Source organism: Cupressus sempervirens, chromosome 3, assembly GCF_028749045.1.
Source record: "Cupressus sempervirens isolate cs-2001-9-10 chromosome 3, ASM2874904v1, whole genome shotgun sequence".
Classification (NCBI taxonomy): domain Eukaryota; kingdom Viridiplantae; phylum Streptophyta; class Pinopsida; order Cupressales; family Cupressaceae; genus Cupressus; species Cupressus sempervirens.
In genome coordinates, this window is record NC_143120.1 from 1,105,372,178 (window position 1) to 1,105,389,016 (window position 16,839).

Here is a 16,839-nt window from a genome sequence, read left to right on the forward strand (position 1 = left end):
ACTTCCTACATCTTCCAAATACACTACATTGTTTGGAGTAATGGATAATGTTGAATTAGGGTTTCCTTCTATAGGTTTCATGGAAATAACCTTCAATTTTAGTCTCTCCTCATTCTCAACATTATGAACTACTAACATATCCATGATTCTATCAAATATAAACTTTATCGAAAAAAGACTATGGATAAATGATAAAATACCTCTTTCCAAAAATAGGGTTTACTTCAAAATTGCCTTGTCCGGTCATTTCTAAGTGCTCTATGCTTTTGATGTAATCACAATGAAGTGGTAATCAACTCTGTACTCCATTTTATTCATTCAATTCGAACTTGTATTAATTGCATACTTTTCAAACATGAAAAAGCTATCAATTACATTATGAAATTAAATATCTATTTGATAATCTTTGTTCGATCTTCAAATGCTACCCAAAAATTTCTTCAAGAATATTTGCTCCATCAAATTCTTTGTCAAAACATAGTTTCCATCTTCTACTATAGAATTAACTTTCTCTATAATAACAATAACTCTTGATTCCTTCGTAACTAGTTCTGATAAGCTCCAAATTTCAAGCGAGCTTAGATACCATCTAAACTTATCTCAATACACCTTTTTTCCAACTTTGCTACCTCTAGTTTGATCTCTAGATGAAGTTTCAAATTTTGGTGTTGTGAACAAGCTTAATTCAACTTAAATTAAATCAAACATGATTATTGACTTCAATCTTCCTCTCTCACCATCTTCTAACTTTTCTTTTCAGATGTCTAGTCCTTTTACAAATGCCTTATTGAGTTCTTCTCGAAGTTCCCTAACTACATATCTTTGTTCCTCGTTGTCTTTCTTAGTTTTGGAGTTCCTTTCATGGTTTGTTCTATCATTTCCAATGTTTCTTCCATTGTTTCTTCTATTTTCAAAGTTTCTTCCATTGTTCCTTCTATCTCTAAAGTTTTTGTCCATTCTACAATACTTTGTTGTATGTCTGAAGTTGTTGCATAACTGATGTACTAAAGTTTTGCTTCGAGGATTATGTTGATCAACAGGTCCATGACAATTCTGAGCTATGTGTCCAAAGTTATTACACTCATTACACATGATCTATCATCTTTCTTCATAAGGTCTTCTTTCTTTTGATGTCCTCTCATTAGATCTTCCTCTATCTATAGGGTTAGCATTTCCAGACATTCTATTATTCCTTCTATCATTATCATATTTAGGTTTACTACAATCAATTTCTTTATGATCCATAACATGACAATTATGATAATAAAAATCCTTAACATGATTAAATGACCTATTTGTATGTTGGTAAATAGATTGTCCTTTTAAATTAACTCTCAAAATGCCCAAATCTCAAAGAACAATTAGATGCCAAGAGTTGGATAATCTATCATGAGATTGATAGATTTCCTCTGAATTGGAAGGTACAGCTCCCTTATGAAATGATATGCAATGAATTTATTTTATTGCCTAAACTAACTGGGTGCGTTCTTAACCCGAGAATGAAAGAGGAAAACCAAGTCAATCCTAGGCAAGATTAACTGGAGAAAAAATTTAGATCCTAAACCTAGCCAACTTCGAGAACTCACACATCTTATGACTCCTCGGCATTGGTGATGCAATATGAATTCAATAAATGCAAATTCAAATGCAATGTAAATGAAATTAGAATAGAAGGTCATCTATTTTGGTTCTTGTAATAAAAATGGCTGCAAACACCTCTTATCCACAACACATTTTTTATCCAATTCTAAGGTGTAAGATAATGCCTGAAAACAATTAATGCAACTCTCTGATTGTGAATAATAAGAAAAACCCCTTTTAAACTCTCTGATTTAACAAAAGATCTCTCTTTATTATGAACATAGCAAATAATGATGCTCTGATCATTATTATTTACAACTCAGTATCAAATCTATTACAAAAATGGAATAGAAAACCCCCCAAATGCAAGAAACAAAAATTACAAAAATTAAATGTGCCCCTCTCCCTACTCTAGCTCTCTGACTGTATGCAGAAAAAGAAGAACCTGTGGATAATAAAGACTTGACACCAAGTATGATTGTCTCTACAACCTCTCTTCATGCCAACAATTTTGTTGACCCCATATTACATCTTTTACAGCAATTTATATAGAAAACACCAGCGTAGGCCTTCATGAGAATATGAAGTGCTTCAAATTCAGAGATTTGGAAAGACTTTGAATAATATTTTTTGAAATTACACATAAGAAGAAGCCCAAAAGACTCTATTTCATCCTTTGATCTGCCTCCAAGAATATGAAATGAAAAGACTCCATCAATCGACTTGATGCTGGAATATTGAATGACAATTGCATAATGGAGTCAACAAAGAAGCATTGCCACTACCAACATTCCTGCTTCTGCACCTTTGAACATTATAATGTTGATTAAAATTGGATCATCATCCTTGGACATGCACATCAGCTTTGATATCTACTTGTGAAGTTTGATTACCATTCAAGTCATTGGGCTTGCTATCTGACATCCAATGTTGGGCAGTTTTTATGTCATCTTGTCTCATAAGCTTTGAGAATTCTTCATGGTCATATTGAGAGTTGCTATTTCCTCCAAATTCCTTTTGAAGCTTATCCAAATCAAAGTTTTGTTGCACAATTCTAACACTTTCATCATTCTTTGGGTAAATGAACTTAACTTTCTCAAATGTCTTTGGATCAAGAAAATATTTGACAATCTTCCAAAAGGCTTCAAAAACTCTTGGAAGATTATATAGAACTGCCAATGCTAACCTTTCGGGATAATGGTTTTGTAGAATATTTGTAGTTTCCTGAGCTATTCTAATTAGCACAAAATTTGACAAGGACCAACTAGTGAAGTCTATGAGCCAAACCATCTGCTCATGATCAGGAGGTAAATTGATGATGGCATTTTCAATGAGATACACGAGGTGATGCAATTGATTATCTTGAGATGTAGTGTTCTATTTTGTAGGGGTCATCACAACGACAGTTCTTCCATTTTTGTGTAATATAGTTGCCTCAACTAGCATTTCAAAGCCTTGGTCATTTTTGCTATTTTTACTATTATAGGGAGACACATCTTTCCCAAACACCACAAAGAGTGCAATTTCCAGAATAAAGAAAGGAGTCTAATTTTCCAGCTTCACAAAGTCATATTCTATATTGCGATACACCATATTGTGCTGCTCATGATTCCCAAAGATGAGGCTCATGTACTCGTTACTTTTAATCTAGGATCTAAGGAATTCAAAAATGAAGCATGCATCCATTGCTAACATAATGTTTCTTCATCGTAGTCAATTTTCCCTTCGTAATACTCTCTAGTTTTATCATCTAGCTTCTTGATTTCTTTTATCAAGGTTGCTACATTTTTCTGAACCTGCCCAACATTTTATGACTATTTCCACCTTGAGCTGATCAATGACAGATAATGTTATCTCATTTTTGTCATGGTAAGGTCTGAAAGATACAACCAATAGATCATATGCTTCTCGTTTAAAGTTTTTAATGAATTCAAGAACCTTATAACTACAAATACAGATAGTCTGTGACCATGGTCTGTCTTGGGTATAATATTCCCTCTTTACGAGACCTACAATATTATATACAAAGACATCTTCACACAGTGTTATTCTTGGGTAATGGCACCACCTGATAGAAGAAATCTTCAAAGTATCCAGGAGGTTCCTGAACAAATGTTGATATAATATCCTGCAGAGTTACAACACCCTCTAAATTGATATGACTATCAACAACATAGATCCTTTGAATCCTTGCATTATCCAACTTCAATATGAAATTTTCAATAGTATCAGTCTTTTCGCATGTGATCATGTGTTCCAAGGGAGATGATGCCTCTTGCTTTAACCAGAGGTGAGATCTAACTACCGTATAGAAGACCTTTACTGTAACCGATCTGAATTCTTTATATATCTCAGGGGCCATCAGCAGAAACTGGATGTCCCTTAAACTTATGTTCCCCACAACTTTCTTTCCTTCTTTCTCAATAATTGGAAGCCCTCCTACACACTTTTCACTCATCAATTTGAATGCTTGGAGAATAGGTTGATCTTCAATTAACTTGACCATTTGATCTAGTTTCATTACTGGAAGGCCAAGTTCTGAAAGTGTGTTGTTTCCCCAAGTCTTAAACCAAGGGAGTCCAACACACTTAGAAAGCATATGCACTATAGCAAACTGTGTAACAATTTTTTCAATCTTTCCCTCACCTATGTCAACCATAGGGAGACTCTTCATCCTATACTTTGAAAGTAAGAGAAGCATTGTTAAAAATGAGTTAGATGGTTGTATAGGTACGAATGGAGCCCAACAGAAGGATCCTAATATGTCTTTGACCTTTGTCTCCCCATAGAATTTTGAGGATGTCAACATGTCAAAGAAGTGACCTCTCTTTGCAACATTAGCTTTAGGATCTGAGTTTATTCAAAACACTTGAGACTATTGAAGTAACCACACAGAGATTACTAAAAACTTAACAATCCCAATCTACTTGTCAATCCAAGTTGCATCATCTGGCACATTTATATCCCTTACTACTGCACTCAATATCTTCTTTTTGGCAAGAAATTCGACCACTTCAACAAGACTAGCATCTGAATTGATCTCTACCACTGGAGATCTTCCAAATTTACAGAGCCCTTAGTAACCAAATGTCTTTTCAGATTGCAAATACCGCTCCATGAATCTCTAAAATAAGAAAGATTTGTATATCCTTTATCTGAGAAGATCATCAATAAAACATGATATCCTTGCCGAGCTAGGAGCTATCACCTACTCGACATGAAAACACTTAAACCAACCCACCTGGAAAATAAATGAGAGGTCAAGAGAAAGGGAAACTCGACAAGGATGGCCTACCTATAACGACTTAGACCTAGACTCATGACTGACTAAACTGACCAATATTGCCAAAAAAAATGGGTGACTTAAAGTCAGGCAACATTGTACAATCTCGTTTCATATGACCTATTTCATTACATGAAAAGCACTTACCTTTAAATTCATACCTGGTTTTCTTAGGAGATTCCACTTTTTTTGGTTCATCTATTTTCATAGTTTCCCTATCTTGTTCAACTTCTTTAGGTTTATCAGAAGATTGACCGTATTCAATCTTATCATTAGATTTATCCTTTTCTTTCGAATCTAATCTATTTTCAGGTTCCTTTACAAACATGTTAAATAGATAACCAAGACCAATCTTATCATAAGTAGTTCTCTATATTGGCATTGAATCATCAAGATTTTCTCTACTAGAACAAAGATTTTGAAGTTGTTGCTTGCACTGAGTTAGTTCACCTTTCACAATAGTTTTGTACTTATGAAGTTCTTCATAATCTTGTTTTAATGTTTCAAATTCAGATGTCTTCTTCATTAGACTTTCTCTAAGATTTGTATTCTCAATCTTCAAATCAAATTCAACTTTGTTAGGATCATTCTTCAAAGTCAACTTTATATTGGTAATCTTCAATTCATACTTCAAGATCTTGTACTCTATCTTTAGATTTGAATAATAATCATTACTAGTTTTACATTTAGTAGATTCGGGCTTGGATTTTAGATGCTCAATCTTATCCTTCAACTATCCAATATATACTTTGGAGTCTTCATATCTATCCTTTGGCATATCTCTTTCTTCAATAAGGAGATCAATTTTTTCAAGTGCCTCTTCAAGGTTCTTCATCAACTACTCCATATCCATAGGGATCTTACTCAAGGTGTTAAGCCTCTTTTGAGTAACTAAGCTTTGATACTAATTGTTAGAAATAGGAACTACTAAGAGGGGGGGTGAATTAGTAATTCACAAACTTTAGTCACCAATTGAATATTTTTTATTACTTTGAACCATACACAACAAAGTAAACAAGTAATATTGAACAATAATAGTAACCATGCACAAAGATAACATATAACACCATACTTTGTTAACTTGGGAAATCTTGGCCAAGGGAAAACCCCAGTGGGGATGATACCCACTAGATAATATACTAATTTATATGTTCTTTGTTAGAGGATGGACCATGTTAGGAGTCAATGAGAAAATTCATGATAGAGAGTCCCTATTAGAAGAATTTGAATCCCTAGTAGGGGATTCCAAACCTATTAGGAGTTGTAATATAGTAGATGCAAGATGAGCCCACTGCCCAAACATGCACTTCCAATTACAAGAAGAGCTCATTGCCCAAACAAGTAATTAGTCTTCTGATATATAGGTGTTGTAACTTCTTTCTTGACTAATCTCTAATCTTCAACTCGATCTTGGATCACACAAATAGCTTCTCAAAACTTTGCATATATTATTTCACAAAAGTTTATATACAATTACTCAATATAACATATCACAACTTTCACTTACAATTCCACATTTGAATTCGCAAGATGTCCTTTGCATAAATACCATGCCTTTTCACAAATTGTTGGTAGGTCAGCTAAGACCATAATATACTTTTCCAACTTAGAGTAATCATCTAGGATGTCAGCCCTAATTCATCAAGTAATTATTTTGTAAACAAAATAATTCCTTTAGGTTTAATTTCATTGTCATGTTTCACTGGTAAAACACAAATATCTCTTCCGTACGATTTGTACTGACTTCCAAGGTTATACATGTCATCATAAACATGTATACAATCTCCATATAACTTTTTCTAATCATAATATGATGTCAGTAACAAGTAACATACAAAATAATACACTTCTATAAACTAAATTTATACTTAGACAATTTTATTAGTACCAAAAGCTAAGTATCTTTATTTCTGAGGTTTCCTACAAGCACGTACATCATGTGTTGCCATAAGTGGCAATAATTACATAACTTCATTGGCTAATTATCAACATATTTCTAGTGTGGATTTCAATCTTGAAATTTTTTTAGCTCAAACAATGGTATTAGTCCTAATTATTCCTAAACCAGGGCTCAAGAGTTAAGGGGTAAGGAGAGTAGACCCAGACCCTATCTTGTGAAGTTTGTTAGGTTCTTTTATACCATTAATGATTCTTTAATTTTTTCGATGAGTTGTTTGGAAATTTTTTGGGTTTTGTGAATAATTTGGTTGGATAGGGCTACTAGGAAAGAGTCCCTATTTGGCATCCTAGAGCAACTTGCAATTTTGGTTTAGAAAGTAGCCCAAAACCTACTAGATGGTTGTGAGACTTGGTGAAATGATGGAAAAGAGTACAAAGAGGTGTAGTAGAGTCTAAGATCCTAGATGGTACAATGGAGGGAGGTATGGAGAAGATTTGGCTTCCTTTTTTAAAGCTCAAGGATACTATGATGATAGAGATGGTATTAGGAGGTGAAGCGGGAATGTTGAGGAAGCCATTCACTACCACTCTAGTCTTGAGTAGGTCCTAAGGAATGGATTAAGAATTGGTTGAACTTAGGAGAAGCTCAAGGAAGTATATTGGGGATAACCTAGTGATTGACACCCATTACATGCATCAGGGTGGGTGCTTAGTCAACAATGTTGAATGGTTTAGATGCAAAGGCACAATGTATGTGAACTGTCTGACAAAATGCAAATGCATGGAAATATGAATTGTTAGTTGATGTCATAGCCCCTTGATGTGTCATCAATTTCTTGCATCATGGTCTATATAATGAATCCCATATAGAAGTTGCATAGATCTTGATGCCATAGAATCAACTACAACTAGCTTGAGCATTGTCTATATTGCTAGAAGGCATGATGATTATAGTCACAAGAAGTAGAGATACTATGCAATGTTGGAGCCTATACAATAGATAAGTGGAAATGCTAATGACCATATTGTCACAGAACCTAATGGTTGAATAAATAAAGGTGATCTTCCTATATCCCCACCACTCAATCCCCTCATCCGAATGAGAGAAGGCTTTGACATTTCTCATGACACTAAGGCCATGAACATGATAGTAGTGTTCGATTCCAAGATTAAAAATTCCATGTGGATGTTTATAAAATGCTTAAGTAGCTTTTATAAATCCTTTTACTAAGGGAAATATTGAACCCTCGGGAATCAATTATTACAACTGAAAAATGATCATCGAGAGACCAGGATTAATATGTAGGAGAAAGGTACAACATGGGTTCTTCTTTTTTCCAGGCAATCCTAAGGCTGCAAGGGGGAGAACATATTTTCTGAATATTATAGTTCAATAACAGGAGATAAGGGGAGGTTAATGGACGAGTATTTTCTGAACATTTTAATTGGGTTATAAGGGTAAATGATCTTTAGGTTGTTCTATTTGTATTCAGAATCTATTGGTTTGGATGCTAGCTTCGCATACTGAAAATGATCAGTCAATTGTTTCATTAATATTTCTTAGTACACTTTGTATAATTAGATTAAATGTGTTGGTGCATTATAAATCTATTGGTTTTGTGTGCACTTACTTTCAGAGCCTAAAACAATTAATCTCTTCCTTAATTCTTTTGTGGTTGAAGAAGGTTGGAAATGTGATCGGTTGGTCATTTAATTAATCTGTCTTTGAATACTTCCAATTGTAATCGCATTCTTTTCATGATTATGGATGAATGTTAAAGCCTTTGTGATTTCAGGTGAAAAACACAATTTGATATTTAATTCGTTGAATATCTTCTAAGAGGGAGTTATACATCTCAATTCGGAGGAAGATTATCAATGCAATAATATTCTATCCAAATGTTGATGAAATTTGCACCTTAATTCAAATAAATTTTGTCATTATTTACATTAATTTTTTAAGGACAAATCTATTTACCAACCCACATTTACTATAATATCAATTTAAAATAAAATTACTCTAAAACAATCAAATATGAAATATCCAATATCCATTATTAAATTTAATACAAAACTACTATAATAATAAAATATATCATATATCAATATATACGAAATGACTCTAAAACAATCAAATAAGCCCAAAATTGACTAAATGTGAGGTATTTCACCTTCATCGGCAATTGTTTTACTATTCAATCATTCTTCCTCGAGAAAACTTACTTATTTTGGCATATTTATATGCTAGGAAACGTCGGAAGCCTACCATGAGTACATGGCATGTTACACGTGTATCAAAGTCGTGGCAATGAACACAATATTTTATACTGCAAACAGTGGGTCCATACAGTCCGACGCCAAATATGTCCAGATTCATTGAACCGTAGCAGTGCATCTGGACGAGGAGAACAAATAATTGTGTCTAAATTCATTGAATCTGTCTACAGGTGACGAGGAGATCTGTTTAAATAAAGACACAGCCCGCTTTAAGTGAAAGCCTCGAAGCCCCGCAGCACAGATCACTGAGATTCTCTCTTGAAAAGCAAATATTGAGTAGAACTGAAAGTGAAACTGGGAGTGATCAAGTTGAAGAATGACTGCCTTGTCCCAAGCCCTTCCACCCAGGGGGGCCTCGGCCTCTTTCGCAGCTGAGCAACCAAATCAGATTTCTCTGGACCAGAGGGGTCGTAATATTGTTCATGTCGATCTTCATCAATTGCAGCCGCTCAACTGGCAATACATGAGACCGAAGCAGGTGACCGACCCCCTCAACGAAGCCGTCCGCGCAAAGCTCATTAAAAGCTGCCCATATAATGATAATGATAATGATGCTGCGCCTGACTACACCACCAGCGGAAGTGATCACGGGATCGAATCCGACATGAGATTTCTGGAGGAGGAAGAGGCATGCGCCGACTCTTCGCAAGACTACGAAACTGATTCCGACACCCCCGCTGCCCAACTCTTCTTGGAAGAGCAGTTGCGACAAATATTAGAGGTATTTCTTATACCTTTGCTTGAAACATTTAATCCGCATGATTTGGCTTCGGGATTTAGGTTTTAGGTAATGAAATGTATGTAACGTACAGCGTGTGTGCTCCACCGTTAAACTGGAGGAGATGGTGCTCCGAGATGTAAGAAAAGCTCTGCGAATGGCGGAAGGCAACAGTTACCTGCGGCGGCACGTGATGAGCAATCTGCGAAACGCGGGATACAATGCCGGTATTTGCAAGTCGCGGTGGGAGCAATCTAACGGCTGCCCGGCAGGTCAGTCACCATTATTCCTCTTTCTTCACACAATTAAATGGTCTGCTCAAATGGTCTGTAAGAATTAGGGTCTTTTCATTGAGGCATAGGAATTGAGAATAGGAATGTCTATTAGGAATAGGAATGGCTATTTTACTAACAACTACTTTTTTGGAATGGATATAAGCTCATTTTAGAAACAAAATGAGAATATGTATTCCTATTCCTTATTCCAATTAATACACCAAAAGAAAAATAGAAAACATATTCCAATTTAGATACTATAGAGAATTAGTTAACAGTCAAGGTAAATTAGAGACTAGTATGAATAGTTATTTTCCTCCACATCACTTTCCAATATTATCTTTTTATATTAATATTTTTTTTATATCTTATCATTGGGATGTTAGAGAAATCTTAAATGAAAAGATTCAAAACTGAATTTTGTAACTACTTTATATTTCTAGTCTTTCTAACATGTTAATAGAGTTTGTTCTAAAATTTAGGTACAAAATTTAAACATTCACAATAGATTTCAAAAACAATACCAAGAATTTCATTATTATCACTGTGACAAGATTCTATTAATTCAAAGGATAATAAGATATCAAACAAACCTATATTTTTAAGCTCTATTCCATAGTAATTCTTTATCGTGTCATAAATCTTGATTTGCTTTGTGAAATCTTACCTATTCAAAAAAACTCATATGAAATGTTCACTTTTAAATCATTAATAAACTACCCCATTCTCTTTTGTAAATTATAATTAAAGTTTTCAATTATATTTCTAAATAGAATTTAAAGTCTTAAATATATTTTTAATAATGGAACCGGCCAAATTATATGACATCCCTGACTTCAAAAGAACATCAGAAGAAATAAAGTAAGAGAACATCAAGAGAAAGTAAACTAGATAAAAAGGAGAGGAGCGCTAAAACTTTCATGTGGGTAAAGAAGAGACAAATATACTCATAGAAAAAACTCATAAATCAACCACGACAACAATTCTATTGAGCAACAACTGCAGAAAAAAGAACATTGTGTGGATGGAGGGTCCTGGAGGATGGATTGCCTGGGTTGAAGACAAATCTAATATCCTGATCTAAGCTTTTGTTGCACTTTCTTTGCTGCTGTATATTTTTTATGTATTTGTAAACTTTGGTGTCTGAGGCTAGGTTTACTTTTTGATATCACTATAGTTAATAAATTAACAATTAAAAGGATAAAAGAAAAAAAAATTAACCAAAAATAATTCTAGTTTAAAATAGGAACATAAAAACGAAGATTACACTTTATAGCTTTCGAAAAAAACACATCAATAAGTAAAGCGAAACACTAAAAAAAATTAGACCGCCACTTTTTAAATCTGAAATCTGTGCGAATTGGTATATTGATGCAGGTGAGTATGAAGTGATCGACGTAGTTGGCGTTGGAGAGGAATGTTCGGCCATTAACAGTAGCAGCGAGTGCGTTAACCAGCGGTTAGTGGTGGACATTGAGTTCCGGGCACAATTCGAGATAGCGCGTCCTACGCGGGAATACGCGCGTCTGATCGAGCAGCTTCCGGCCGTGTTCGTGGGAGACGCAGAAAAGCTCCGTGACGTCATCAGGACAATGTGTGACGCGGCCAAATCGTCGCTGCGAGCGAGAGGAATGGCGGTGCCGCCGTGGAGGAAGTATCGCTACGTGGCAGCCAAGTGGGTGGGTCCGTACAAGCGTACCACCAATGCGGTGGCATCAGCATTCAATTGCATCGATGAGCGGCAGCTTCTTGCGAGAGAGTTTAGCGGCATCGCCGCCTTCAGAGGGCTGCGCTGCCACTGGGACGCCGCCTTTATTCAGCAGCTGGAGCTGCATTATGAGAAGGCCGTTAGAGAAGCCAAAAGAAACTTGAAGGGCCAACGGCAGCCGCAACGTGAGCAGGCTTTACGGAATGATCTGTTTTTGAGCAACGATAAATGTATATATAAAAGAAAATCCGGATTGAGTGGGGTAAGGAGGAGGACGTCCGGCTTAGCCGCCGCGCTGGCAGAGGCGACTGCTGACGTGGGCGGGAACACCGTGCATTAAGCAGTCCCAGTGCCCACCTTTGTAATCCACGGCGGTCTCAGTTCATTCAATTTATGAGTTAAATCAGTACATAAGGGTGATAGCGCTTTTGTAATTTATTCCGCGACTTTGTAAATTGCATAAAATTTATATGCAATATCGATATATTGTGTGATATTTCTGGTGGCTTGTATCAAAGCAAGGGAATGGAAATGGAATGGTAATTTCTACACATGCAAGGGTGTTTCATAAATTCCATCACTCAACAAATAATTTTATTTGAAATAGAAATAAATTTTAAGAAGTGCTTTCTGATCTAATTTTATTGGTCATAGTTATTTCTAAAAGTTGTGTAAATTATGTTGATAGCAGAATGTTTAAAATATGTAAATTAATCGCGTGCATCTTCATTACACAAGTATTAAAAGACAAAAAGATCACTCAATAAAGATTTAAAAATCATTACAAAATTTAGCATAATTCAAAATTAAAATCAATATTTTTGAAGTAATTCAGATTTTATTTTTATTTTTATATTTAATTATATATGTTGAAATAGAAATAGAAATAATTTGACGTTGAACATGAAGGAGGAAATCAGAAATAGAAATCTCCATATGATAGATATGCTATTCTTATATATTCATGACAAGATGTCATGAAATGAATACAGTTTCCAAGTTTAACTACACATTACAGGTCGGCTCACATTCCACCATATTACATAACAGAGCTAAATGAGTTCTTCTTTATTTCTTGAAAAACATTACACCACATTACATAACAGATCTAAATGAGTTCTTCTTTATTTCATGAAAATATACACATTCAAGGCAACTCATATAATACAGATCTAAAAGTCTTGCCTTTTCATTACAATTTATCTTGTATTTATAGGAATCCTCTTGATAACTACTTTCTTAAAGTTGGTAACTAACTTATTTTTGCCCAAAACAAGGTTATTAACTTTACAAAATTTGACTCTAAATAAGTCAACCTTTTAACATAGAACTAAAAATTGGTAAATAACATTAATTAAAAATATACCTTGAAACCTCTACATTTGAGAACATTATACAGTTGAACTTGGATTAAAAACGTTGTTGATTCTCTCTTGATTTAATAATCATTCATTCACCAACAACTAAAACTTAGGAATATGTTCTTCCACTGCATCTCGATCTTTCGTAAGCATAACTATCCTTCAGAGCAATGGGAAGGTTTGTATGACGTCATGCTCAAACATACTCATGCTAAGTCACACAATATTAAGGTGACATCTTCACATTATCAACATCATTAAGGAATCATTTGTCTGTAATGGTGGCGATAATATCATCACTGCGAAGAGCAGTCACGGAACTTAGACCCCTAATTGATAAATTCCCTCCATGGCCACAAAGAACTTCCAATAACTTTTGAAGCTTGCCCAACCAAGATCATAATGTAGAGACGCTCTTGGGTAAAGACCTCGCTTAGAGCAAAGGTATGCTAACCTTGTCCATACATTTTCAACGCGGGATAAATTTATATTATCTATAAAATAGTACAATCAAACATGTACAAATTTTTATTATCTATTATAGTAATAAATAATAATAATAATAACAACGTGGGATACTAGCCTTGTTCATACATTTTCTTTTCATATGGTATAGTCATCTCAAGTTAATTTTGGAAATGAAGAAGAACTCATGATGCAAAAAGAATGCAAGAACAATCACATAATACACACCCCCAAATCACTCAATCAAAGAACACCCCCACCCCTCTCAAATAGATGCTTTGGTACTTTATATTTAGTGTGTGTTCAATAGACCACTTGTCAAACTTCGGATTTTGACACTAGTGCGTCTGGGGATCTAATCAATTACAAGTGTCAAAATATGCCAAAAATGATCAAATACAGAAAGTGCAATGTCCACTTATAATTACTTCAAACTGATATCAAATCTGGAAAGTAGACAAAAAGTTATGCACTTTCAAAAAAAATTGTACCTGAAAATGTGACCATATGAACCCAAACGAAGTTTTTGAAGTTGTCAAAACCAAGAATGGAGAGATACAGTCATCAAAAATCCTTTCATTCTACGAAATGTGTTGACCAAAACCAAAAAAATTACAGCACCACTAAGAAATTCAAGAAAATTTTAACCCAAAAAAAAAAAATTCTTCATCATTTCAAGTTAAAATGACTAGTTATGGGCATTTGAAAATAGCCTCTCAAAAAGAAAATGCAATCTATGAGGGGTCCACAATTTCAAATATCTGATGACATCAGCAGTCCTCCAGGGTTGAATTTGACGATCAGATGAACTTCGAACTAAAGAAAAAACACACTGAGTGACTTGAAGACACCCATCAAATTTAAAAAAGTAAATTTCTTGGAGAAATACAAAAAATTTATAAAACTTTTATGAGACTGCTTGCGTGGACTTGACTATGTCATAGGATGTGCGGTCGCCTATGATTTGAAATGACAGAGCCTGGCACCGTGGGCAATATTGGCTCCAACCTCAGTGGGATAATGAAGTCGAACCAATGCAGGCGTCGATTCACACACAAAGGTCGGTGTGAATCCATGAGTCGGTCTTGTTGGTCGATGTAATGCCAAACCACGATTGAGCCTCCAATTTGAGATCGATGTGGATGCCAGTGGAACTTGACTCTGTCGCTGATTGATACACGCTAGTCTCAGATGTTTGCACAATGACCTTGGTGAATGGAGATCAACAAGTATATAACAACGCCTGCATGCTGCTCGATTGTGGATCTCGAGATGTTGCAAAATAGTGAACAGTGAAGTCAATGCATGCTAAGGATCGGATGGAACTGCTGTGTGTGAGACAAATGCCTACAATACTCTGACTGACGAAGGCCGATCTTCACAAGGTTTTTATAGGAATAGTCCAGGTTCGAAAAATTTAAAAACACCTCTAAAATAAATCTATGCAATTTGCAAATTGGGCATTCAAGTTCGGTTTGCAAATAAAATTGTCTCGGTTTTGACTTGCTTTTTCTAGAAGCTCTCAAAAACTAGTGATATCCAAGATCTGAATCGTGACTCTCCAAAATATGAGACAACTAATGTTTTCCAATGGCTAACAAATGAATGCTCTTTCGACTTTGATACCATGACAGAATTTGCCCAAGGAAAATAATGAAATTATCAAAGATCTAGAAACTCAATTGATAGTGCAAGAGAGACAAATGCTATGATCCTCATGTGACTTGTTCATTAATGATCAAGAATAGATAATCAGACACAATACATGTAGATGTGCCTCACTATAAAGAGAATGCATGATAACTATGAGTCATGCAAGTGATTAACATAACAACTAAGCACATGTCCACTAAAGGTGGATTTTCCTTTGTTGTACACGAAAGCATGTGTGATAATGAAAGGATAAGAACACAAAACTGTATCACACAAAACGAAGTGTGAGACAACATGTTCTCAAATAAAGTGCAAATTTCTAGATGTCTACATGGCAACTAATATAGAAATGCAAATTATCCTTTAGTAAATTCAAGCAAAGTGTAATTAGTAATATTTAATTACACCAACATTATGTTTAGAAGTTAGAAATAAACATTAAAGTTTCAAACCTAAGCTCAAGTTATTTATTTAACCATATAGATTAATATTGTAATTTTATTACGTAAAAAGGATTTTAGTTTAAAAGTGTTATAGTTTGATTTGATTTCATATTATTACTTATCACTACATGTTTCTCTTGAACTTCCATCATTCTAACTATATTTGTATCTCCTAATTTCTACAACCTTTTATCCCATTTCTCTTCCTATTGATATCTCTTTCAATATCTTCCTCTCTGTCTATTTCATCTCCTACATATCTAAGATACTCCATGTTTCTATATATAATTTTTTCTTCTTTTCTTTGTCTCACTTCTCCACTTATCTCTTTGCATGCATGTCATTGTGTAACTCAATATTCTTATCCATTTATATCTCTCCCTACTCTCTACCTCTCTCCCAATTCCTCATTATCAGTTTATATCAATATTTGTCCATTGATATGTAATTCTCTCTCTCAAACTCTATCCACCTTATCTACATCTCTCTCACTCTTTCCAATCTTGTCCAATACCCTTTCATCTCCCCCTCCACCACTATATAGTCTTGCCTATCCCTCTTGTACTACATCTCTCCATTTATCTTTGTCCTTCTACATATTCATTTTCTCTATCTATTCTCTCTTTACTTCCTTCATATTCTCTCCCCTATTTCTAGCTATCTAAATCTAACTATTTTCCAAATTATTTATCTATAAAAATAGATACATCTCTATAATATAGAATTATATATAAACCTAACATTAACTTTGAACCTGACCTCTTGTTATTTTAATATAATTCATTCAAATATCTCTCTTGTATATATATTGTTATTTTAATAGACTTCATTCAAATATCTTCAGAATTTTCTTATAATTTGGGTTTCAAGTTTTTATTTATCTATAGGGTTGAGAGTCAATTTGGTTTATTTTATGGTTATGGTTTGATTTTTCAATGTTACAAATTATTTAGCTCAATGTTTACTTGGTGAGGATTGAATTTGGTTTAGTAATATAAATCAACTTAAATTTAATTTATGATTCTTAATTTAAATTCTTTGTCGAGTTCAATTTTGTTTGATATTATGTATTAAATGGATTAGGATATTATTTTACTTTATATATAGTATATAAATATTACTTTTGTAATAAAACCAACACCAAAATATGTGTCATTTATAGTTTAGGGTTCATTT

At 34.3% G+C, this 16,839-nt stretch overlaps 1 protein-coding gene and 2 pseudogenes across 1 annotated transcript; 1 reads left to right on the forward strand and 2 right to left on the reverse strand.

The window, feature by feature from the left end:
* Window positions 1-2,421: 2,421 nt before the first annotated feature.
* Window positions 2,422-3,027, reverse strand: LOC149570651 (phosphatidylinositol transfer protein PDR16-like; annotated as a pseudogene).
* Window positions 3,028-3,616: 589 nt separating this feature from the next.
* On the reverse strand, window positions 3,617-9,195 carry LOC149570652 (SNF1-related protein kinase regulatory subunit gamma-1 pseudogene; annotated as a pseudogene).
* Window positions 9,196-9,256: 61 nt separating this feature from the next.
* On the forward strand, window positions 9,257-12,313 carry LOC149570653 (uncharacterized). The gene is made up of 3 exons (XM_089817942.1): window positions 9,257-9,761; window positions 9,853-10,030; window positions 11,411-12,313. Exons 1-3 carry the CDS (start codon window positions 9,357-9,359, stop codon window positions 12,079-12,081), a joined length of 1,254 nt encoding a protein of 417 aa, XP_089674068.1. The 5' UTR covers window positions 9,257-9,356; the 3' UTR covers window positions 12,082-12,313.
* The last annotated feature ends 4,526 nt before the right edge of the window (window positions 12,314-16,839 follow it).

Bases quoted from the DNA above. Each gene is read 5' to 3' on its own strand.
- LOC149570653 (XM_089817942.1), top strand. From the start codon at position 9,357: ATGACTGCCTTGTCCCAAGCCCTTCCACCCAGGGGGGCCTCGGCCTCT. The intron at 9,762-9,852 runs GTATTTCTTATA...TGTAACGTACAG, and splicing joins AGTTGCGACAAATATTAGAG to CGTGTGTGCTCCACCGTTAA. The intron at 10,031-11,410 runs GTCAGTCACCAT...ATATTGATGCAG, and splicing joins ATCTAACGGCTGCCCGGCAG to GTGAGTATGAAGTGATCGAC.